The 24,279-nt window shown below is 45.7% G+C and overlaps 1 protein-coding gene across 1 annotated transcript in view; it reads left to right on the top strand.

Moving 5' to 3' along the window:
• Positions 1-1,841: 1,841 nt before the first annotated feature.
• Positions 1,842-24,279, top strand: part of LOC149342878 (WASP homolog-associated protein with actin, membranes and microtubules-like) — a 32,269-nt gene continuing 9,831 nt past the window's right edge. Inside the window, exons 1-9 of the mRNA XM_089545385.1 lie at positions 1,842-2,096; positions 6,505-7,027; positions 12,033-12,209; positions 13,774-13,981; positions 14,712-14,884; positions 18,059-18,218; positions 19,379-19,539; positions 20,967-21,053; positions 24,065-24,160. Of these exons, the coding sequence (XP_089401511.1) occupies positions 6,512-7,027; positions 12,033-12,209; positions 13,774-13,981; positions 14,712-14,884; positions 18,059-18,218; positions 19,379-19,539; positions 20,967-21,053; positions 24,065-24,160 (1,578 nt within the window). The 5' untranslated portion in view covers positions 1,842-2,096; positions 6,505-6,511. The remainder of the gene's footprint in view (positions 2,097-6,504; positions 7,028-12,032; positions 12,210-13,773; positions 13,982-14,711; positions 14,885-18,058; positions 18,219-19,378; positions 19,540-20,966; positions 21,054-24,064; positions 24,161-24,279) is intronic.

Here is a 24,279-nt window from a genome sequence, read left to right as displayed (position 1 = left end):
CTGAAACGAGGAAAAGGAACGGCGGTGCAAGGAGATTAGGGTGAAGATAAGCCATTGAAAGAGACGGCAGGTATGATGAGAAAATCCAACCTGTAGTTTTTGTCGACGAACGGAGGAAAAACACCTCGAGCGACCTGAGATTGCGATCCCTTCTTCTGCTTCTTCGTATCTTCTCTTAGTGGCACGTGATGCAGTTTAGCGCGTGACCAAGAAAAACAGTCGGCCAACTGCAGAATTTTTCAAGGTTTGCAAGAATAGAGGTTCCAAATCGGTATCAACGAAAAGGCATGACTATACAGCAAAAAAGGAAAGATTGCAGCCGCTTGAAAAAATATGCGCGCCAATGTTGACTGCATTACCCTTGTTACACCACTTATATCTTGGTCCTGTCCGGACTAAATAAATAAATAAATAAATAAATAAATAAATAAATAAATAAATAAATGCCAATTAATAGATTCTTGCTAATTAAGTTACACAGCAAGGAATGTCGCGACAGCAACAGGACGTTGGAAGAACACAACACACTTTGCCGTTGCGTTCTCCTACCAACATCCTGTTTCTGTAGGGCCATTCCGAAACTATGCACTATGGTAGGTAACAGTGCGGTGGAGTGCGGACTGAAAGGAAGAAACAGGACGAGACAAGCGCTGTTTATTCCCTTCAGTCCGTGTTCCGCGTTGTCTGCCATGAATCTGTACCAACTTGCCGACTTTTCTGCACTAGTGAAATATACAAAGTGTTTCACGGAAGCCGAACTCTAATTTTTAAAAATACGGTTTTTGAGTTATGAAGAAGGATTCTGCGGCAGGATAACGCAGTGTCGGCGGACATCAGAAAACAGGTGAAGTTTGCCCGTTAACTAATATTCCTCGTTCTAAACGAGTGACAGCTCCCCGGTTGTTCGTTTTATGTTAGACTGACGATAGCGACGTGCCCTAATAAGCGAGCGTTCGTAATAACTGCGACAGTAAACTCGACTTACGAACAGATTTGATTCTGAGCTATTAATAGCACCACGAATAAGCATATTTACACTGCTTGTGTCTGCTCGCCGTGGGGGCAACTTATAATTATGGTGCTGCTTGTTGCACTTCTCATATATACCTGGACTGGCAGGTTGCACCACTCCGCACTAGATTTAAACCTTCGAACAATCTTGTAGCTCGACGGCCAAGTTTCTGAATGTCTTTAGGACTTCGGGTTGGCTGATGTCAACGGATAGTGTAATAGTACATAAACCCTACATAAATGGCTCTTGTTGTTTTTCATTTTTATATCAAAAATAATGTTCGAAAGTTGTTTCTGACGCGCACGTCCAACAGGCTGCTTTACTTTTAACATTTTCACCATTTGTATCAGTCAGGAGCATTGATTGATTGTAAAACATTTTATTCGCCGGGAAGAGCTTGGCAAGAGGTCGCGTTAAGTGGTCGAGAGTAGATAGCCCTCGACGACTTTGTCAGCCCACTCCACCGCCAAAACTTGCGTTCTGGGGTCAGAGCTAGCCAGCACGGTCTCCCACCGCTCGAGAGAAGGAGCTGTAACTAGATCACCCGGAGGTGGCTCTATTTTGCAGTCCCACAGGATGTGATCGTAGGTAGCACGTTGGCCATCTTTGTGTCACGCAAAAGTTTTTGAAGTTGGCGCCAAAAACATAAAACTAAAATCAATGCTAAAACATTCAGAAAATGTTTTTTGTAACTAAATATTGTTCACATATAATACATTTAGTAAGAAAAATTGCAAAATGTATTTTTGTAAACATTTTTTTCAAATTTTTGGCATCTAATTAGTAGCGCCCTCAGTAAGCTTTTTCGGAACAGCGTCTGGAACGGGTATGTGGACTTTGCCTCACAGATGATTGAACACGCCAGAAAAGTTTGTTGGTAATCGGAAGGTTTGGGTCGATGCAAAACCGTGTCTTCACTGAAGTCTTGTGTGAAAACAGAGGTGCTTTAAACATTTGTGCGGCAGATTGTGTGGTGCACAGCGGAATGTGCAGTCCAAAAGTGCAGCCATGTTTCGCAGAAAGTTCGGACTGTTTCCACTAGCTCCTGCTTACTGCTCGTGAAGCAGAAGACCGCCCTGTTGAAGTAAGTAAATCATAAGTTTATTAATTTTACATCGTCTGTTTCTTGGCTTCTTTTGCAAACAGGGCTACGTGCCGCAGATTTCACCTGACTTGTTTTTTGAAGCAGGCGTGTAATGTGCGTGGGGTGTAAATGTATTTCACGTGCCGATAACCGGCTGACGCAAAGATACATAATCGCCGAGTTGACTTTTCCATTCGCACGGGAAAGTTAAGCTGACGGGTGCGTGACAGATGCGAGCCGCGCTGCAGTGCTCACCTCATTGAGGTAATTTCAAGATAAATTAAGGTCGTTGGCCAAATGGGTGCAGTTTCGCTTTGAGAATTTCGTGTAAACATTGAGCGTTTACCATGTTTATGCATCACGGGTGCTTGCCATAGACAAAAGATGTTTATTTTTAGACGCCGTCAGCGCTGCGGACTGGGAGGGGGAGGGCGTGCAGTGCAGCGCTTGCGTCTGTCACAGCCTGCGCACTCATCCGCCTTGTCCAACCGAAACGAATGAGCGCGATGCGCTCGGGTAATAAAAAAAAGCGAAGCGAACCGTGAAGGAAGTTCTCAAATATTAGAACTGGTTTTTGGAGCGACTCGCGCGGGTCATCTGGCGTCAACGTTTTTGTTGTTCCCGCCGTGCTTGCGGCTCGTCGTGTTTTTCTCGTTTCTGCACTCGCGAGCATCACCCGTCCATGACTCGCCACCGCGGGCATCTAGCCGGGAACACTGACGGCCCGTCGCTAATCAGTCGGGAAACTGGCAGCATTGGTGCCATCGGAACGCGGGACGAATAGCGACCCACATTTCCGAGCTGTGACGTGATCACGCGATCTCGCGAGTAGCCCGGGCTGCGAGCATAATAAACGCTAGCCGTTTTTCGTCACTCACTGTTCAGACCACGTACGATGGCTAAGCGAAAGAACTCCCAGTTTTTTCCGTCGTGGTGCGAACACAATGTCCGGCGCGAAAACGTTACATGTGCTTGCATGTGGAAGTTGTTTTGACTGAAATGTGCACAGGTTGTTCAGGCAACAGTTCTTTCAGGGCTTACCAACTTTCCTGCCTCATTTGTCATTACAGTTTCGTCTGAATGTGACTTTTCAACGTAAATTTACAGTTGAACCTCGTTATAATTGAACGGTTTATAACGAAGTAATGGATATAATGAAGGAATGACCATTGCTCTTATAACCTCATTCAACATAGGCTGTAATGAAGCTACAGCTATAATGAAGTAATTGTAGGGCCCCTAGTGCACTGCACGGGCTCAGGCCAGCCCGAAAGCACGGGCCGGGCCGGGACATGATTTATTTTGCTGGGCCTGGGCCGGGCCCGGGCTTAAAGCTGTGGGCCCAAGCCGGGCTTGGGTCCATACAGAGATGGCTGTGTCCGACTTTTCGTTCACTATTGCAGAGTGAAGTGCACAACTGCATCATTGGAGCAGCGACACAGATGAGCTATGAGTTATAGTACGTGCTGAGAAAAAAAACTAAGCTTTTTTCATTGACTTATTTATTTCCTTATTCCCACGCCACGGTGCAGTAAGAGTAAAATTCAACCACCCTTAATTGGCCATTAATCGTTCGTCATCCCAAAACATACCTATACACTATTCGAAATTCATTCGGGAAGGACATATTAGTTTAGGACGCTTACAGGCTTCCAGCACATACCGTGGAATACTCAAGCCGTTTAGCTTTTCGTTTCTGCTGAAAGGCGACCGCTTCGGCTATGAGCTCAACCTGTGAGATCGCGTTCACTGAAAAAATGTCATCCTACTGCTTGCTAGGCAGCTTTAATATTTATACTTCGCGGGCGGCAGAATTTAACTGATTACAATCATGGGGGAACGCAAAGTAGACTACTACGCGTGTATGCAGCCCTTTTTATTTAGCTCTCGGAACTTCCGAGTTTATCTTTGCCAACCTACACGAGATCACTCGCCAAAAGACGGGCCTGGCGAGCACTACTCTTCCTCACTTTCTTTTGGGTTAAAAAGAACCAACTTTCTGCAAGCCAAACTGTGGTTTCAGAACCTTTGTCGGCCAGTTCCTTATCGGTGTAGTAGCAGACTACTTGCTCAGAGTGAGCAGTATACCTCAAGCGTTACTGTGAAATGGGCCGGGCCCGGGCTGGGCTTCACTCCGGGATTCACGGGCCGGGCCGGGCTCGCTAGAGCGATAATTTAGCGGGCCCGGGCCAGGCTCGGGCTTCAGGTCTCGGGCCCGGGCCGGGCTCGGGCCTCAGATTGCGGCCTGTGCAGTGCTCTAAGGGCCCCTTCAGCTTCGTTATAATGAGGTTCAAGTGTAGTAAATTTATTAAAGGGCATATGGTGTGCGTGCACTTAAAACGTCATTTCGTGGCCAGAAGAGTATTTTTTTTAGGTATCCTGCTCAGCTTTACCTCTCTCCTTTTGAGTGTGCTGCTAAACCACCTAGTTGCAGATTAGAAGGCTGCTCATTTGCAGCAGTTTCATCACTTTGCTGCATCTGAGTTAGCATTGTTTCTGTTCATGTTTATTCTGTCTGTGTAGCTGTGTTGGTAACTATAGGCAGCTGCTACATTAGCCTGTGTACAGGCAATGCAAACGTGCATTACCACCATTCTCGCTAGTTGTGGAATGCACTTTCACTTCGAACTGCTTTCACCAACGCGTTCGGTCATATTAGGTGGTAGAAAATGGTAATCAGGGATGCACAGACACAGTATGCAAACGCATTTAGTATTTGTGCCAGCCATGGTAGATTTTTTTTCTTTGATTCGAGCACACTCTATTGCATGTAAACGTCTAACTCTTAGCACATAAAGCATCACCTACATGGTGCAATGTGCCTTACTCTAAGTATACAATGTAATTTAGCAAAGCCGCCGCGGTGGCTCAGTGGTTACGGTGCTCGGCTGCTGACCCGAAAGACGCGGGTTCGATCCCGGCCGCGGCGGTTGAATTTCTTTGGAGGAGAAATTCTAGAGGTTCGTGTACTGTGCGATGTCAGTGCACGTTAAAGAACCCCAGGTGGTCGAAATTTCCGGAGCCCTCCACTACGGCATCTCTCATAGCCTTAGTCGCTTTGGGACGTTAAACCCCATAAACCAAACCAAACCTAATTTAGCAAAGTTCTGCTATAATGGTATAACTTGCTGGCGCAAGATGCGGCTATTTATTTCTGCATTGCTCAGATGAGGTATATTTTGTAGGAAGATTTCAAATGCTTTGAAAAAATGCTTTAGTTGAGGAGGCTTGTGAGCTCTGTCTGGTTCATGTCAGTGGAGTTCTCATGTTGTAATTAAGGGGGGACACGGCTTTGAAATCCCAAAAAATGGCCGAAAAATTGGTTTTTGAGAATTGATGTATCCACTCGCATGTCTCGTTTTCTATACTGTCCAGAAGTTTCATTGCTGCAAGTGATTGTAAAGTTCCCCCCCAAAAATTTTATGAAGCGCAGCGGCTCTGGATTGGCCTTTGATGAACCAGCTCAAAAAGATAACGGACCAGTAGAATGACAATGTGGACGGAAGCGTTGTGTTTTTGTACTGGTTCTTCACAGATCATGGAAATGTGTTGCTCTACATTTGAGGGAACGCTCGAACAATAAGCCTTTTTCTGTTACAGTTTTATGAATAGATACTCAGCTTGCAGAGCAGACCTCTTGAAGACTGTTTTATGTAGTTTGAGCCGTTTGTTTTGTCGCACTCATAGGACCACAGGGCAGCTCAAGACATTCTTTGTTTCTCAAATTTATGAATTTTTAGATTGCTTGTATAAAATTTTCTTGTCACTCTACATATGTGAAGGCGCCGCGGTGGCTGAGTGGCTGTAATGCACGGCTGCTGACCCAAAATATGTGGGTTGGATCCCGGCCATGGTGGTCTCATTTCGATGGAGACAAAATGCTAGAGGCCTGTGTAATGTGCGACGTCAGTGCACGTTAAAGACCCTTAGGGGGTTGAATTCTCGGAGTCTTCCTCTATGGCGTCCCTCATAGCCAGAGTCACTGTGGCGTTGAACCCCATAAAACCAATCTAGATGTGTTAGTGGACAAGGCATCGCAAAAATTTAGTGACAAAATTTGGGCTTTCTAATAAAAAAAATGTAAAAAATGTCTTGACCTGTAGCACGCCAGTAGGAACATAGTGAATGTAGAACTAGCCTTCTGCTGCATTTTCTTAACTCTAATTTTTTCACATGAGTAAGAGAAAAAATAAATGTTAGAAAATAATTTTTTTAAGATGAAACAGTGAAATTTTGCGAGAGTAGTGGTAAAATTATATCTAATATGGTAAAAAGAATGCGTGTAAATACATCAGGAAAGAAAAAAAAAATTGCTGAAAGCCGCGTCTCCCCTTAAGCCATTGAGACATAGCTTCACAATATGAAGCATTTCACCAGTGATTGAGTCAAAATTCATGGTTTCATGCAGCCCACTCATGCAATGTGAACGCAGGACCATGGGTGAACGGCAAGACAGCCTTGAAGGCTGGGTTGCCATCCGTGAAAACTTGTTCGACCCCGTGGACGTGCCTGCTCACAGTACGTCACGCTTCAACGTTGCTTTCAACCGTGTTGAGTGCCAGTTTGCAATCAGCTACACGGAGGGTGAGCGCCGTGCCTGTGACAAGGACAACTATGCAGCACGAGCCGCGCTGCTTTCCCCCGAGGCCCTGCGTGACGTGCATCGGCAACTCCTGCTCATGTGCCCAGCACTTGAGGACTCTTTTCCACTGAGTGGGTCACAGAATAACAAAGGATCGCGAGGCTTCTTTGGGCTGCTCTCTGGAGTGAATTACAGAGCTGAAGGACTCGAGCCATCTGTAGAGGATAAGGTGTGCAGGGAACTAGAGTGCTATTTTAAGCAGGCGCTTGATGCAACGGGGAAGAGACTGCTCTTTTCGGTGCTCTTCGGTGAGGAGGATTACTTGACCGACTATGAAGAAGATATACAGGTGAGAGCACAGTGTCATTGTTTTATTCTCTTTCAAGTTGAAAAACACTTTTATTGTTTTAATGGAGCTGATAAAATTTACTGTCCTAATTTATGGAGCTGGGTGGTGGTTTTTTGGCATTCTTTGAGTTGTCAGACAAAAAAAAAGAAAGAAAAAATTTACACTTTTGCAAAAGATGGTTTCGGGTGACGGCAAGCATGCGCAAAAATTCAGCAGCTTTCAAATGTGTTGTTTGTGAACTACTAGTGAAGCATGACTGTGGCTGTTCAGTGTTCGTGGTGTGCTCATTTCTTGTGCACTCTAGCTTCGTTTTGTGTCAGTTCTAACACCTAGTGGTTATGGCGCTCGGCTGCTGACCCAAAAGACACAGGTTCGATCCCGGCCATGGCGGTCGCATTTTAATGTAGGCGAAATGCTAGAGGCCCGTATACTGTGCAATGTCTGTGCACATTAAAGGACTCCAGGTGGTCGAAATTTCCGGAGCCTTTCATTACAGAGTCCCTCACAGCCTGAGTCACTTTGGGACTTTAAACCTCCATAAACCATCTAACACTTAGTGCACCTGCTGGAGAGCTCTGCACACTGCACACTCATGCACTGGCTTGAAGAGGCCGTTGTGCATAGCCTGCCTAGGTTTCTCTTAAAGTAGACGTTAACAGGACTACCCATTATAATCACTGCTACCTGCCTTTTGTCATGAAGGGGCACTTAATTTTAAGTGAAAGTAGAGCTTTCATACATGGGAATCTGTCACTTGCTGGAAATGTACAGCGCAAAGGAAGACAAGGGCACGAGGAAGACACATGAAACACATGGGCACCGGTGTGTCCTATGTCTTCTGGTGTGTCCCATTTGACTTCCTTGCTCTGGTGTGTCTCGTGTCTTCCTTGTGTCCTCGTCTTTCTTTGCGCTGTACGTTTCCATCAATCACCAATATGCCCAGACTGCCACCTGTCACCTTCCACTGTTTGCAAGCTTGTCTACCTGTCCTTTCACTCTGATCTGGTAGAGGTTGCTAAGCTTCATTTGATACCGTGATTTTCAGTATGCAGTCGACAGAATAGCTGCTGCTGTAAAAATACATGGTCTCACACTTTTGCCTTGCTGTATATCTGTTAGAATATGCCTAATGGTGTATCTGGTAATGACATAAATGTTGGTGCAATGTGGCATTATTCTGTTCCTAAGAGGTGGAGTTATTTTTCTCTTGTTGCATCATGATATTGTAACGAACACTTGCCACAGTAGCACTGAGACAGCACAGAAGACTGTGCTCGGACAAGATGGCTGACTCGCTCACTGTCACACCCACACTTTGTCCTCGTTGTCTGCTCGCCCATGAGCGTGCGGCATTACTACCTTCATCTAAGTGGTGGCCTGACATTGGCAACTAACAGAAGGTCAAGGCGGTAAAGTGATGTGCATTGTGGGGAGCGTAGGGCATACAACAGTTAAGCTGGCAACAGAGCGGGTTGCAGCCTGTCGTGGTAAGGTTTCATGTGTGCCACGTGGGCAGTCTCGGTCGGATGGTGCCTCCGTGGTGGTAAGAGTCTTTGGTCCCACAATACATCATCATCATCATCAGCCTGACTACACCCACTGCAGGGCAAAGACCTCTCCCATGTCTCTCCAATTAACCCTGTCCTTTGTCAGTTGCCGCCACTGTATGCCCGCAAACTTCTTAGTCTCATCCGCCCACCTAACTATCTGCCGTCCCCTGCTACGTTTGCTTTCTCTTGGTATCCACTCCGTTACCCTTAAGGAACAGCGGTTATCTTGCCTTCACATTACATGCCCTGCCCAAGCCCATTTCTTCCTCTTGATTTCAACTAAGATGTCATTAAGCCGCGTTTGTTCCCTCACCCACTCCGCCCTCTTCCGATCTCTTAACGTTACACCTATCATTTTCCTTTCCATAGTTCGCTGTGTTGTTCTTAACTTAAGCTGAACCCTCTTTGTTAGCCTCCACGTTTCTGCCCCATAGGTGAGTACCGGTAGGATACAGCTGTTGTATACTTTTCTCTTCAGGGATATTGGTAAGCTACCATTCATGATCTGAGAGAACCTGCCATATGCGCTCCACCCCATTCTTATTCTTCTAGTTATTTCCCTCTCATGATCCGGATCTGCGGTCACTACCTGCCCTAAGTAGACATATTCTCTTAATACTTCCAGCACCTCGCTACCAATTGCGAACTACTCTTCCCTTGCTAGGCTGTTGAACATTACTTTGGTTTTCTGCATGTTAATTCTTAGCCCCACCGTTCTGCTCTGCGTGTAAAACTGATTGATCATGCTTTGCAGTTCTTGTCCTCAGTGGCTTAGCAAGGCAATGTCATCAGCGAATCGTTGCCTTGCTAAGCCACTCAGGACAAGAACTGCAAAGCATGATCATGCCCATGGTACAGCTTCGTAACTAACATCACTAAGATGCCGAACTACCTCGTATAGACCAAAGTAGCGGCAGAGTAGTTTTTTGGAGAACCCGCGATGGCACACGGGTGTCCATACCCACACAGAATATGTAGGCTCATGCCAAACGTCTTGGCATCGGAGGTTGTAGCGACTGGTGTCGAGGTGTGGCTGGTGTTGTATTCAACACCTTGCGAGCTGGCAGCTTGCGCACCTTGCACCTTGGCACCTTGCGCTCCCTTCAGCCTGCTGAATGAATGTGTCGATGTCAATATGGGCATTGGTGCCAACTTTGCCGTGACTAGTGGGTAGCATAGCTTCCAGCATCGTAGTGACACGATGCCCATAGACCATTTGGAAAGGGGTAGTAAGACAGGTCGTCTCCTGCTCAACCATATTGTAAGAAAAACTTGCATATGGGAAAACTTCGTCCTGCTCGTGATGTTCAACATTGACATACACAGAGAACATGTCTGCGAGCATCTGGTTTAGGCATTCATTCAGTTCATTTGTTTGTAGATGATAAGCCATGGCCTTCCTGTGGCTGTGACTGGTGTGGGTAAGCTTTAAGACAGACCACATTAAGTCAGCCATAAAGGCGGTGTTGCTTTTGGTGATGACGACCGATGGTGCACCATGATGCAAGACTGTGGATGTTACAAAAACTGAGCCACTTCGATAGCAGTCACATGGGGAAGTGGCTGTATCTTGGCGTACAGCGTTAAGCAGTCTGTTGCTACAACAATCCATTTGTTCCCTGAGGATGACACTGGGAATGGGCCCAGCAGGTCCATGCCCACTTTTTGGATGGGTGCTCTAGGCAGTGGTATGGGCTGGAGAAGCCCTGCAAGTTTCACAGGTGGCATCTTTCGCCGCTGGCAGTTGCGGCATGTCTTCACGTAGTGCTGGACTGAAGACAGCAACCTGGGCCAATAGTACTTCGCACAAGTGCTTGTGAATGTTTGGGTGACACGCGAATGGCTGGCCAAAGGCTCGTCATTGCAGGCATGCAAGATTTATGGACAGAGTTTGGACGGCACAACCAGAAGAAAAGTGTCCTTGTTTGAAGTTCCTCTTGTATGGAACGTGATCTCAGAGGTTGTACGAGCACAAACCCCAGATGAAAGCCGGTGGAACAGCGATGTTAAGGCCTTCGAGGCACTCAATGAGCAGGTGTAACTCAGAGTAAGCTCGTTGTCGCTAGGCCATATTGGACATTGTGACGACAGCAAAAAACGGGAAGCCATCCTCGGTGTTGGGTGAGGTAACGTTAGTGGGTGCACGCGACAAACAGTCATCATCGCTGTGCTTTTGACCGGACTTGTAGACAGCTGTGATGTATTCTTGGAGCTGGAGGCTCCACCTCGCAAGCCTTCCGGAGGGGTCTTTGTGGTCGGCTAGCCAGCATAATGAATGGTGTCACAGTTTGAATGGTGTCACAGTGTGTCACAGTCACAGTCACAGTTTGAAATAGGTGGCTATTGAAATAGGTGGCTATCGAAATAAGGTCGGAACTTGCTGATCGCCATAACTACCACAGGCCATTCCTTCCCTGTGGTCAAGTAGTTTGCCTCTGCTTTCAAGAGAGAGTGGCTAGCATACTCTCTTTCTTACTGCCGTCTTGCCATTGAATGAGAATAGCGCCTGGCGCCTGACTCGCACACAGCAACACCCTCACTCCCACACTTTGTTCTCGTTGTCTGCTCACCCATGAGCAGGCAGCAATATTACAAGAGAGCTTTGTGGTATGTCACCTTTCTTAGTCTTGCCTAATTTTGCTTTCTTTGCTTAGCTAAGTTTTATGAGAGTGTTGTACTCCTTCCAGCTCACTTAAAAAAGGTAGTGTGTTGAAATGTGAAATATTTATTAGCCTTGGTAGGACGAGGCTGACTGAAAAGATAAAGCAAGGCTATGAACTGTGCATTTGAGATACAGCTTAACAAAAAAACAACACTTGGTGATTATGCTGCATAGTCTATGGCATACTACTTACTGCACAATTTAGTGTCAGCGGCTTTCTATGATGCAGCGAAAGATGATGGACCGGGAATACCTTTTTCAGCAGAAACTGGCCTAGCTTGATGAATATGAACGTCTTTGTGGCCCTCACCAACTAATCTGTTGATAAATGTCTAAAATCAACGAACAAGGATTATATATAGATGTACACAAACAGAAAAGACCATTCAAGAGCTCTTTTTTTGGGAACTTAGTTACAGTATCTTCTTGCGTTTTAACCATTGAAAGAGTTTGCCTTGCACTCTTTTTGTTGAGCAGAGAGTTAGTACGGTAGAAAGTATGGAGGGAAATAGGAGATGGCATGCATATGCTTGAATGAAATGAAGGTTCCACTCGAAAATTCACTCAGGACCAAGGTTCATTGTTCATGAAACTTGTAGAAAGCGGTGAAGACCAGAACAAATTCACATTGCCTTCCTACATTGTTGCGTATGTATGGCTGCAGTGTGGCTAGAAATGTTGCACAACCTGTGGCTATTCATTTTTGCCAAGAGCATCGTAGCCAGACACCTTTGCTAGCAGTTTATATATTTTGCGTGATCAAAAGCTTGTCTTTGCGGATGCCTGGGCACAGGAATTTCGACTGCGTGGCCTGGAACGCACCCTGGAACGTGCCTATGCTGACCTGAGTGAGGTGCTGTCTCTTCGCTCGCGGTCTGAAACTATGCTGGAGCTGTCGACAGTGTATGCACTGGAGGACCAGGTGGTGGCCAACATATCCATCGCCCTGGCTGAGCTCTACAACTTCCAGGTAGGTAGTTTTCCAGACTGTTCTCCACTGAAGGAACACTGCTGCCGTGGTGGCTCACTGGTTGTGGCGCTTGGCTGCTGACCCGAAAGACGTGGGTTCTATACTGGCCGCGGCGGTCGAAGTTCGGGCGAAATTCTAGAGGCCCGTGTACTGTGCAATGTCAGTGCAAGTTAAAGAACCCCAAGCGGTCGAAATTTCCGGAGCCCTGCACTACGACGTCTCTCATAGCCCGAGTCTCTTTGGGACGTTAAACCCCATAAACCAAACTAAAGGAAACACTGGGGCTTTTTTGAAATGGAACCACACACTGGGGCATGGCAGTTTCCTTTTACTCACTTTACTTACCAAATACAATGAACTCTTTTTATTGCACCCTGTGTTGGGAACAGAGTAACAAGGCATTGTTTGGCTAAACAAGGGATTGTGCATCCTGCACAAGCCAATGTGCAGTAGCTGTAGGATGCACACGTGCATGCTCATCACATAGACAGTTGCATAAATGGGCAAAAGGGCAAAAATAGTTGCAAATGAAGGCTGGAATTCATACTCTAGCCGAAAGGGCAGATGCGCTCTTGCCGCTGAAACTTGGAAGTTCAGAATTCTGTTTATAATTATATGTAGTTTTGAAGTATGGCAGACACTAAGTTGTGTGTGTGTGTGTGTGTGTGTGTAAGGTAGGGTCTTTGCTGGTGGGTTATTTTGGCTAGTGTGCTAAGAAAAGTGGTTAAATAGACACATATGGCTTACTGAAGGTTGGCTTGTGTCAATAGATTACCTCGTTCTTATCACAAAGAGACTACTCTCGCTGAAAACGGAGATTTCATAAGCTAGAAAAGACCACACAATGAAGTGTGTATTGCCACCGTCAGCTCTTTTTGTAGGCAAACTGCGGTAACTTCGAGACAATTTTATTGTGCGCGGACTGTCAAGGTTAGGCTACACTACGTGCATGAGGCTACACGAGGTCACGCGTGGTCATGGGGTCCTTTAAGAATCAGCGTCATGAGTTTGAATTTAGTGGCAGCAAAGTTTTTAAGTGCAGTTTTCTCTGCAATAAATGCCTGTTTTCTGCCAAACAAACGCCAGTGTTGCCATAAGATCCATAGAATTGATTTTTACTGAGAATGAAAATTGTATGAAGTTGTCTGCCGTGTCCCATTAATTCTTTTGTTATATTTGCATTTCATCTAGTAAGGTTTTCCACAACTTCCATAGTTAGTTATTAGCTTGCTGCAGCATCATGGTGCAATGAGGTGATATCCAAGGCTAATGTGTTCCTCACATTGAGGATTGCAGTTTGGGCTGCATGAACTGAGACTTCAGTGTTGACATAGTTTGCAAAGATGGTGATTTCAGTGAAACTGTGAAAGGTGCCATGTTTATTTATATTTTTGTTTCTATTGTTTGCTGCAGCATTTCTTACTGCTGTCACTTTAGCAATCATTGTTGTCACCGTAGTCACAAAATCGCTGTAATCATTGTCAGTGTAGTTGTTGAAGCTATCTCTCCTATAATCACCCCCTGGTTTGTGTGATCATCAGAACCGTTATCGTCCATTGCGCAGTTGGGACCCTTCCTGGAGCTGCGTGAGCTGGCGGCTGAGCGAAGCCGTGATTCCCGCCTCAAGGCAGATGACGCCCGGCTGGGGCCTCGTGTTCGAGCCGAGGCGACCAGGGAGCTGGAAGAGTGGGAGGCCCGTACGCAGTCAGCCAGCGAGGCCACTCAGCACCTCTACCAAGAGTACTATCGCCGTACTGTGGAGCTAGTCACAGGTCTGAGCACTCTCTGAAAGGGCTACATGAAAGGGGTTATGCTTACAGCGCATGTATGGTACGGCTCGCACTTTGCCGAGTCTTATGCAACACACAGGTTAGCAAAACTTCGTGCTGGGCTGGTTGGTAGGACATAGTTGAAACTTGGTTCAGCGCAAAAGACGAACACAGAGAAAGGAAACGACACACACGGAGTGCTCCGTGTGTGTGTCGTTTCCTTTCTCTGTGTTCGCCTTTTGCGCTGAACCAAGTTTCAACACAGGTTAGCATTAGGGTGAAGTTGCCTGAATGTAATGGTTTTTCGTTCAGCAAGGATTAGTGTCGCATTGGCACGACGACACTTTCTCCACCCTGCAGTCTTGCTGTTGTGGCCATGCACGGAGAGCATATCTATGAGCTTTTGGCTTTATACAGTTTTTAACTTTTTGAGCTAGCTTGGTTTGAAGCAGGCATTCCATCTTTTGATAAGGTAACATAAAATTTATGTTTCTTTTGGTTTGATTTTTTTGTGAATGCTGGCTTCAGGTGTGCCAGTTCTTGAAAGATTTACACACGGGTTCAAAGCTTCATGCCACTTCTAGCATAAATTTTATGCATTTGTGCCAAGAAATTTCTCTTTCAAACTCGTGCTGTGTCGCCTTCAGTCAAGGTGTATCTCGTGCTGTTTTGTGTTGATGTGTTGCCTCGAAGATTTTCTTTGAACGAGTTTTTTTTTAATGGTACTGTGCAGGCCAGAGAAACCGGATGCTCGAGGACCAGACTAAGTTTGGCCGGTCAACCTTTGAGCTTCATGGTATGCCTCGCCTTCAGAAGCTGGAAGTGTTTGCCTGCCAGGAGCGGCTAAAGCTTCTGGGTGCCATGAAGAGCACTCGCGAGCTGCAGCATGGCAAGATCACTCAGATGGTGAGCCGACTTGAAAGCGTCATGACTGTAATGGAACGGAGACAGAAGGCAGCCATGGGACATGCACTTGTGGATCTGTTGTATCCCTTTGACACGCCTTTCCGTCAAAGTGAAATATTCTTCCTCTTAAATAGTATACTCAGACCTTAGGAAAGACAATTTGATAGTTTTCCAGCAAAAAATACTAGCAGTTTATTTTTGTACAGGCATGTGCAAACGCTCGTACAAAGTGTCATAATTAGTGAAAATAACAACATCGAAGTGCTACGACTTATCACGTAAACACCCAAAGGATTGTGGAAATAATTCTAATATGAAGGTGCACGTTACGCTCAAAATTGCGAAAAAAAAAAAAATTGTTGCCACTGGTGGCCAAATATGTCTTCACAGAAATGTCGGACGACGTGCTACCCCACTCACTGTATTCTGAAATATAATGTACCATGTTCGCCATGAGGCATGAAAGCCAGCTTATTTTTGAAATGAAGGATGTGAAATTCACCTGAAACAAAGAAATCACTGCTCGGTGCAGCCCACTATCAGAAAATGCCAAGAGTTCACTTTGTGAAAGGGAGCGTGTAAAAGGGATATATACATATTTTCTTTTCTGTGTGACTTCTAAGACTTGCAGATTTCTTCTGTGCCTTTAATGTCAGGAGAGCGTATCAAGACAGCAGTGTACAGTAAAAACTTGACAACGGCTTTGAAGGCATGCATCAATGATGCACGTGGCATGTGGCATTTGTTACTCGATTGCTGTCAAGTAAGGAACTAGGATGTTGTGGGGTGCATTTTTACTGGCAAGGGCCAATTATAGAGGCTTCACTTGAGGTATAAAATTAGGTTGTCATCATCATCTGAAGCCTGTATACAATACGTGGGCTTCTATGGGAGCTTCCAAGAAAAGAGGCATAGTAACTGTTGCTGGAAGCCCTCTGCCCCTCGTTCGTGTCTCGGGTTGTTCCTTTGTGTGTGTTCCCTTGTGGACAACCTAGCGTCCCCAGTCTCAGTATGCACGACCAACTAGCCCCCTACAAAGCCTTATTGCCCCTCCTTGCTTGGTTGTGCTTAGCTTTGCGAGGAGGAGGAGATGGTTATGAGGAGAAGGAAGGCACATCCATTCCATCAGTATCTTGCCCATCATTCTTGGTTACGGTGCATGCTCATGTGAGGGCCACACTTTTTTTCCGCGGTTTTCATGGGGCGTAGCCCTTACATGGGACCGGCATTTTTTCGTAAAATTTTTCTGACTTAAACAAAGGCCCGATTATGTGTCTCTTTTTTATGCTGCAATATGCATTTTTATGATGAATTAGCACAGTCCCGGTGAAACCTTAAAATGCATAATTCATTGAAAGAATGGATGATAGGATGCGTGCCCACGATTGGCACGAATTTACCGCAAAAAGGTAAAAACAGGTTGTTTGATCAGTTCACTGGCAAATGGCACGTTATTCTAAGTTAAGATCAAGATCGGAAGATCTGGCACATGACTGACAGACGGTTTGGAGTGGCGCACTATTCCCCGTGTTTCATTGTTGAAGGCCCTGTGGAAATCAATTATATGTTCGTAGTAGACCATGACTAGATTCAAAGCACATTCTCTGTGGCTTCAATGAGAAGCATGCTAGCCCTTGCAACACAGAGCTTTGCAGCAAGACATTGTTAGCAAACATAGAATTTCATACATTGATGCCAGCAAGATATCGGGTGAGCACGCTCATTTGGGCATTTCGATTTGAAAATGTATTTTTGGTCTTTGTCGTCAAATTAATCAGTTATCAAGGGAGGTTTAAAATCGTCAGTTAACTGAAAACATCCATCTCGGACAAACACAAGATTTGTGTTAATTTTCATGTAGTGTCTGCAGCTTTGTGCATTCAAAACATTCTCTAAAGTGCAGGTTCTTGGTTAGAAATCAATTTTAACCCGACTTTTAAGAAATCTGTTCGGGGTGTGAGAATAGAGTAAAATCAGGTTTTACCCAAAAACGAACGTACCCTGCACAGACAGTAAGTGAAAAGGCATTGCCCTTCTTGTTGGCTAGTATTATGTTAGAACGCTTCCATGTGATGGGTACAGGTGGTTGGGCATTCTGTGTATGATTTTTCATGCTTTGTGAGCTTTGAATGTGTTGTGTTTTCAGAGTATCTAACAGCCACTTCCACCTAGACCGGCAGCCTTTCTCTGAGGCACTGCTTGTAAAGCTTTCCGTACTTGCTTGCCGGTCGAGGTATCATTGTGTGGTGCTCGGTTAAAGGGACGCTGAGGAGAAATTGAAGTTGGCTTGCATCGACAGAATACCAGCTCCTGATTACAAAAACGCCACTCATACTGACAACAAAGCTTTTGTAACGTAGAAAAGAGCAAGAACCAAAATACAGGTATCGCCGCCACAGGCCAAACTCGCAAGTACAAGCGTGATGTTGTCATAGGACAAAACAGTGTTGCTAGAACCAATGGTTCTAGCAACGCTAGGACACAAAAAGCCGTGAATCACTCAGGCGCAGCCAATGCATGCGCAAATCTCCTTGACGTCGCCAGATGGCGCCACGTGCCCGGCAGCTACGCGCGCGTCTGCAGCATCGGGACCAATCAGCGCCTGCTCACCGGCAGTAGACGGGCTCCCGGTATTCCGCTAATGGTAACAAGGTACACGGTATGCTAAAGGTATCTATTTGCGAGAACTTGGTTGACGACTTCGAGAACGGGATCCATTGTAACGCTGGCAAAACGCCGGTGAAAACATAAATGAAGTGACGGTAGCGACGGCCGCAATAGCCGATAGATGCCTTCAACGTGCAGCCGGCGGTAGCGTTCTCTTTGGCTGCTGCTAGGCCGCACTACTGGCTGCCAGTAATCACGGAGTCTGCGTTACGTCATGTGCACGCCATGTTTCACGTCACTTAGTCCTGTGTCGTCATAAGAGAATCCCAAGTTTGAATCAGAGTGGCGGGAAAAACTTTTTCAACTTCGAATCCAAATTTCTTAGAAATAAATGCATCTTTTGCTGCCGGCCAAGTGGCAACAAAGCCATGAAATGCCGAACTATCGGATTTTGCTTTAAAAAAAATATTAATAGAGCTCTCCTCACTGTCCCTTTGACTTGAGACGGTGCACTTGTGCGAAACGAGTGACCCACAGTGTGACACCAGTTTGACGTTTGCCCTTCAGCTGGAGCAGCAGACGTTGCGAGGCCAGTGCACTCTGCGGGAGATGGAGGAAGAAGTGTACAACTCTCAGCTGGCCATCTATGATGTGAGCCTGGATATGCTCAAGGAGGAGGAGGACATGCTCCGGAGGCAGAAGGACATCCTCGATCGGGCTTGGCAAGGTGCGACTGGGACTTCTTGGAAGGATGCCCTCTCTTTCAGCCTTTCTAGCATGCACGGTTGTTAATGGCCCTGTTGTTACATATGCCGCGGCAAAGTACAGAGGGTGCCACGTGTATTTGCACTGGATTTCTACCATAGTACTTCCGTTGTGTAATGCCCTTGGTCACTTGTTTAGTTTATTGCATGGCAATCAGGATTTTATGAGAAGAAACAGCGCTGCTGGTGTTTTGATGTTAATTGGCAGTATCTTTCTAGCATACTGCGCACCAGGTTTGGGAGTTCAAGTGAATACGCGCTCGTGGGTTGTGGGAAAATAAATCACCGCTTCATTTGATGCTAAATGTGTAGTGAAGTTCATTTGACTATGCGAGATTACGATGGTGGTTATTCCTAGTTGGTTGGTTTGGTTGGTTGGTTTATGGGGTTTAACGTCCCAAAGCGAATAAGGCTATGAGAGACGCCGTAGTGGAGGGCTCCGGAAATTTCGACCACCTGGGGTTCTTTAACGTGCACTGACATCGCACTGTACACGGGCCTCTAGAATTTCTCCTCCAAAGAAATTCAACCGCCGCGGCCGGGATCGAACCCGCGTCTTTCGGGTCAGTAGCCAAGTACCATAACCACTGAGCCACCGCGGCTAGTGTAACGATGAAGAAGTGCCCGCTCGGCAGCGGGACTGCTCTCGGCGAATGCGTGCTTCGGGTTGGTGCTGCTGGAACCGCTGACTGTCAGTGAACGCCGTTCTGCTCTTTGTGCTTTGTGCCATGCTGTGCTTTGTGTTTGTGCCCGAAAAACCCATTGCACTAGTTGTTTTGCGAAATGAAATTGTTCATTATTTTTTGTGTACAGTGTTATATGAGAAAAAAAATCCTGGCAGGAGAAATTATGCTTGCATACTCAGCAAAACATTTGATAGCATTTGTGGAGGATGGTTCTCATTCAGAAAGTTGAAAATCTTGAATGGGAAAAGAGCTTACTAATCTTTTGTGTTGTGTGATGAGGTCAGCGAGGAATTGTTAGTCGCACAATAAAGCGTGAAGATGGTGCACGTTGCGGGGCAAAGCTTTGTAATATAAAATTGGTGCCTCGTAATGATGGCCAAGTGAATATTTTGTTGGTTGGCTCCCAAAACTTGTGCGTGGGGGACTTCCTTGTGCAGAGGAGCTGGATGAAGGCATCTTTTATGATGCGGTGGAGGAGAGGGACCAGCTTGAAGATGAGCTCGAGGTGGAAGGCACCGGTCCCATGTCAAGGCGAGACCGGCTCAAGCTGCGACTCAACAGGTTGTACAGGAAGCGAGCGATCCTCAGAAACAAGCGGGTGGGTGAACCTGCACTTAATTGATTTGCTTCCTCCACATTAGATTGTGTATGCTTAGGGTTGTTCGTTTTCGGGCAAAACCCGATTTTACCCGATTTTTGCACCCCGAACGAGTTCCTAAAATATCGGGTAAAACCCGATTTTTCCCGAAGTTTTGCGCCAAAATCTCCACAAAATATGACTGCACTTTGAAACGGAACGTCTCAGACAAAGACGACGGCTGCTGAGTCAGTCGTTTGATGACTACCGACCTCTCTTTAGGTCTCTTCGATTTGGCTTGCACTGGCTGTGCTAGTTCTGCAGCGGTGCCAAGCGGTCACGTGAGCGTGCAGCGCCAGTTCATCAAGTGCAGATACAGCCCGTACACTAGCGCGCACCGGCCATTGGCAAAACGAAGGCGCAAGTGCAGCCGCGCCATGCTGCACTACTTCCAGCACTACCTTCAGACCGAGTGCAAGGCGGCGAAGAACTCGTGCAGAACCAGGCCTGCACCTTGACAAAACGAGGAGAAAAGTGCAGAGGGCACGCGCGGCACCGGAAAAACGAGGACGACGGTGCTGCACCCCTTGAACTGGTGCAGCTGGTGCTGCCAAATCGAAGAGACCTTTTATTTCCGTGATGGCCGATGTAGGCTCGCTTCGCGAGGAGTTTAGCCAGTACTTGCTGGAAGCAAGCCCCACAAATGAAGGTGTTGAAGTGATGGACTATTGGAACGACGCAACTGTGCATTACCCAAGGCTAGCAAATGCAGCGTTGTCATTGTTGTGCCTAGCTAATGGCAGCTGTGACGTTCTCTCAGCTAAGGTATGTACCTGCAGAGACCAGACAGGTCTCAGATGGAAACAGAGATGTTGCGCATGCAGATGATTATGTATCTTAATAAGGACGTGTAGAACGTCGATGACCAGCCCTCATGAAGAAAATGTTTCTTTTCTCAAAACTGACCGTTGCCTCTCACTGCGAGTAATAATTAATTACCAAAGAGACGCCAAAGTTTTCAATACTTTCTTGAAAGTAGCCCAAAATATAGCCTTAATTGTTACATACCGGTTAGAGCAAATCGAATAAATTATTACTTTGCAAATTTAACCCGATAAAACCCGAATTTCGGAGTTTTTCTACGAAAAATCCGATTTCTTCCCTATTATCAAGCCGAAAAATAACGCCCAATTTTTACCCCCCGAATTTGAAAAAATATAAAACCCGAAAACGAATAACCCTATGTATGCTGTGCTTGGTACAGGATGTTGTTATGTGTGTATTGAAAGCAAGTTATCTAAAAAATAGCACTGCCTGTTGTTGTCTTGACTGCAGTGAAAACTAGTTGCCTACTGCAGGACAGAGACCTCTTCCATATCTCTTCAATTAACCCTGTTCTTTTGTGCGTCCTTTTAATGATTTGCTCCATCTTTCCTTTTCAAACGCAGAAAGCTTGTGTTGCTGACCATCAGAAGAAGTACAAGAAGATAAAAGAAAAGGAAATTCACACCAAGCACCATCATGCTGTCCAGCTGGTGAGTTCACCACTCTATGGTGGCAGCTCAGGGAGGTGGCACTGCTCCATTCTAGCAAAGCCCCAACTTTGTATCTCTGGTGCATGTGGCCTTCTAAACTATGTGGTGAATCTGCACTGACCCAGCGATGTGCCATTCCATGTGAAGTACAGAATTTTCAGTTGATGGGGTGAAAGGCTGTGCGTTTCCAGCTTAGTAGAGTGGTTGAGAGGAGCTTGAAATGCTGGAGAAAAACCACTCGGTGCACCAGAAAACTGGGATCCTTTTTTATACCCAGGCTTGCAGGCCAGTGAAACCAGTTTTTTTTTTTTTTTTTTGGTACCACTGTGTCAATAATCATCTCCAGTGATGGGAAACTGTTGAAAAGAAAAATAAGAGGGTTCTGTTTGGTATACAGCGGCAGACTGTATACCATTTTTCAGGCATTAGTTTGGACCAAGGAGCAATTTCAGTGATAGAACAGTTTAAGAAAATTGCTAAGAACGAGAATGAACCAAATTGCATCTAGAGCAGGAAAGAAAAAAAACTAATGACACCCCCTCTTGCTATGCATCTCCTCAAACCTCATCACCTCTGTTTCCCTTAAGGGGGGACACTGGTCTTGAAAAGAAATTTTTTTTAATTTAGTCATAGTTATGAAATTTTCAGGGCACATGTATTTTTGTGCGCTGATTCTAGATATGTCATTTAATTTCATGTAAAACAATTCCTTGAGCACTTATGCACATTTTATGCAAGTAGTATCTTGCGGAGAGTTTTGAAGAAAATTTGCTGCAGGAAACTCGCTGAAATGCATGCCATTGGGTTCTCTTGACACCAAGGAATACAATAAGGGTAAAATTATCATCCTAGCTCTCATATAACTTGAGTAATAGAGTACTGAAGCTGCCACTTCAGAAACAGGAATACACACTTTCCTTCTCATTTCTGAAGCGACAACTTCAAAACTCTTTAACTTAAGTTTTATGATAGGCAGGAAGACAATTTCACCCTTACTGTATTCCTTGGCATCAAGAGAACCCAATGGCACACATTTCAGCGAGTTTCCCGCAGCAAATTTTCTTCAAAGCTCTCCGCAAAATACTAGCATAAAAAGTGCATAAGTGCTCAAAGAATTGTTTTACATAAAATTAAATGACGTATTTAGAACCAGCACACAAAAATACATATTCCCTGAAGATTTCATAACTGTGACTTCATTAATAAAAATTTTTTTTTCAAGACCAGTGTCCCCCCTTAAACCCGGTACCACGTTCAACTATACAAAGGACATTATTCTTTACATATGCATTGTCTGGAATGCGAAGTTTTGCCAGTAGTGCTGACAGTTGGTCATTGTCCATGCGTGTATCGCCAGTGATGGTGTGGAAAAAGAAACAAAAAAGTGAGCAGGTAACACATTGTTAACACTGGCACTGGATAACAATGGTATTCACCAGGCTGGCAGTTAGTTACGTGCAAGATTCCTTGATTGTGTGGAAACTGGCTGTTCTTTTTTATCTGGCAGTGTTTCTAATGCACTACCGTTGTGTCTGTTAGGGACAGTGCACCCAACATTGCAAGTTGCCAGTGAAGGCTGTCGCCCTTACCCCTTGTTTTGGCCGACTGGCAAAAAGAATGCGCATGCAATCATTCACAAAATGGACTTTGCTGAGAGATGAGCGCCTGGCTTGCATAGCACATGCTGTAACCTTGCTGGCTGCATCATTGGTTGTCATAACAGGCAGGCAGTATCATCGACCATGTACTTGAATGTTGCTGTTGTGTGCACCGGGACGTGAGAAAAAAGGGCTTTGACTTAGTGTCACTGCTCCAGGACCTTGTTTTTGTCTGACGGCAGCTGCAAGCACTAGAATACACTATCGTGTTCAGTATGAGTTGTAATGCACAAGCTGTGACAGGAGCTCAGTTCACGAAGCAATGTGAGCCCAACGGTGTTCGAAAGTTATGCACTTAGAGTCCCATCAAAAGAACAGAGTGTGCCACTAAGGTTTGTGCATGTTTGGTGCTCTGTATGAAGGCGCATTCATTTACTGTAAACCAGAGGTGAAGAAGCGCGGCTACGGCTGCTTATCTGTTTTTTCAGCCAGCGTCCGCTTCGGCGGACGCGGTTGTTGCTGCGACGCGCATCTTGTTTCTTTTCTTCTCTTTCCTCTTATCTTGGAACTCTCCTCTATCTGCACGTGGCAGTGGTGGTGGCTCGGCTGGAGCCAGTTAGCAGGCCCGTGCACTTTCCTTTTCATTCTTCTCTCAGTCAGTCGCAACAACTGTAAACCAGAAACCCGTTTCGTTTACCCCGAACGTGTGGCAGGTCATATTGTGCTCGATGGTGCCTGCAGTGCTGTCCATTAACATTGACAACAAAAATTGCTTTATTGAGACTCTGCTGCAGCACAATGGAAATTGTGCTTGTCGTCAGCTAATGGTGAACAGCTGGGTTCAGTTTTTGCATAGAAATGTGTGCATGGCCAGTGCATTGCCTGTCTTGCCATTGCACAACTGCACTGACCCTGACCACCGATGCGCAGCTTTTAAGTGAAAACATTTTTGTGAATTTGGCTGTTAATGAGCTGAAGTTGGGCACAGCTTCCATGATGCTGTAGCGTTGAGGCAAGGCAGCAGTGAGGACAACAGTAAACATGTGTCAACAGTGTGGTCAACATCTGCTGAAGCGCTCAATGTATTTTGGCTTGCAGAACAGTTCTTGAGGTTCACTGAAGGCACTGACCAGGCCTTGCAATGCATGTTGCTAGGTGAGAGAGAGTGCATGCTGCAAACAGGGATGTTAAAAACGAGTAAATGTTTAGTTCACTAGGGATTTCTAAGGAACGTTTAATTCAGGCTGATTTTGCATGTCTTGACAGATTGAACAAGTAGAAGTTGACTGTACATGTTTGGCTGTACAGACTTTGTATGCTCACTAAATTCATCCTGAAGCTTCAGTTTACTTTTGCACCAATTTAGTTGATATGTTGTTTGGTATAACCTATGACTTGGCTGGGATATTGCAGAAACGAGAGGAAGTACGGCGAGACCTGGTTATGAACCGTGAGCGCATTGACAGAGAGCGGAAGAAGACACTGGAGAGGCTTAGAGAGTACAAGAAGGTATGCCAAGAAGTTCTTCCCATGGTTTGTGGTCACTCAGATTTTCGTGCTCGGCTTCTGGTTTCTTATTTCTTGGTGCTCTGCTTAGCTGGCCAACCTTGGGCGAAGGTTTTTGTACT

The sequence above is a fragment of the Amblyomma mixtum genome, chromosome 5, assembly GCF_055824585.1.
Source record: "Amblyomma mixtum isolate Tamu chromosome 5, ASM5582458v1, whole genome shotgun sequence".
NCBI lineage: Eukaryota > Metazoa > Arthropoda > Arachnida > Ixodida > Ixodidae > Amblyomma > Amblyomma mixtum.
The sequence above is the reverse complement of the archived record's forward strand: the minus strand, read 5'-3'. Positions and strand labels throughout refer to the sequence as shown.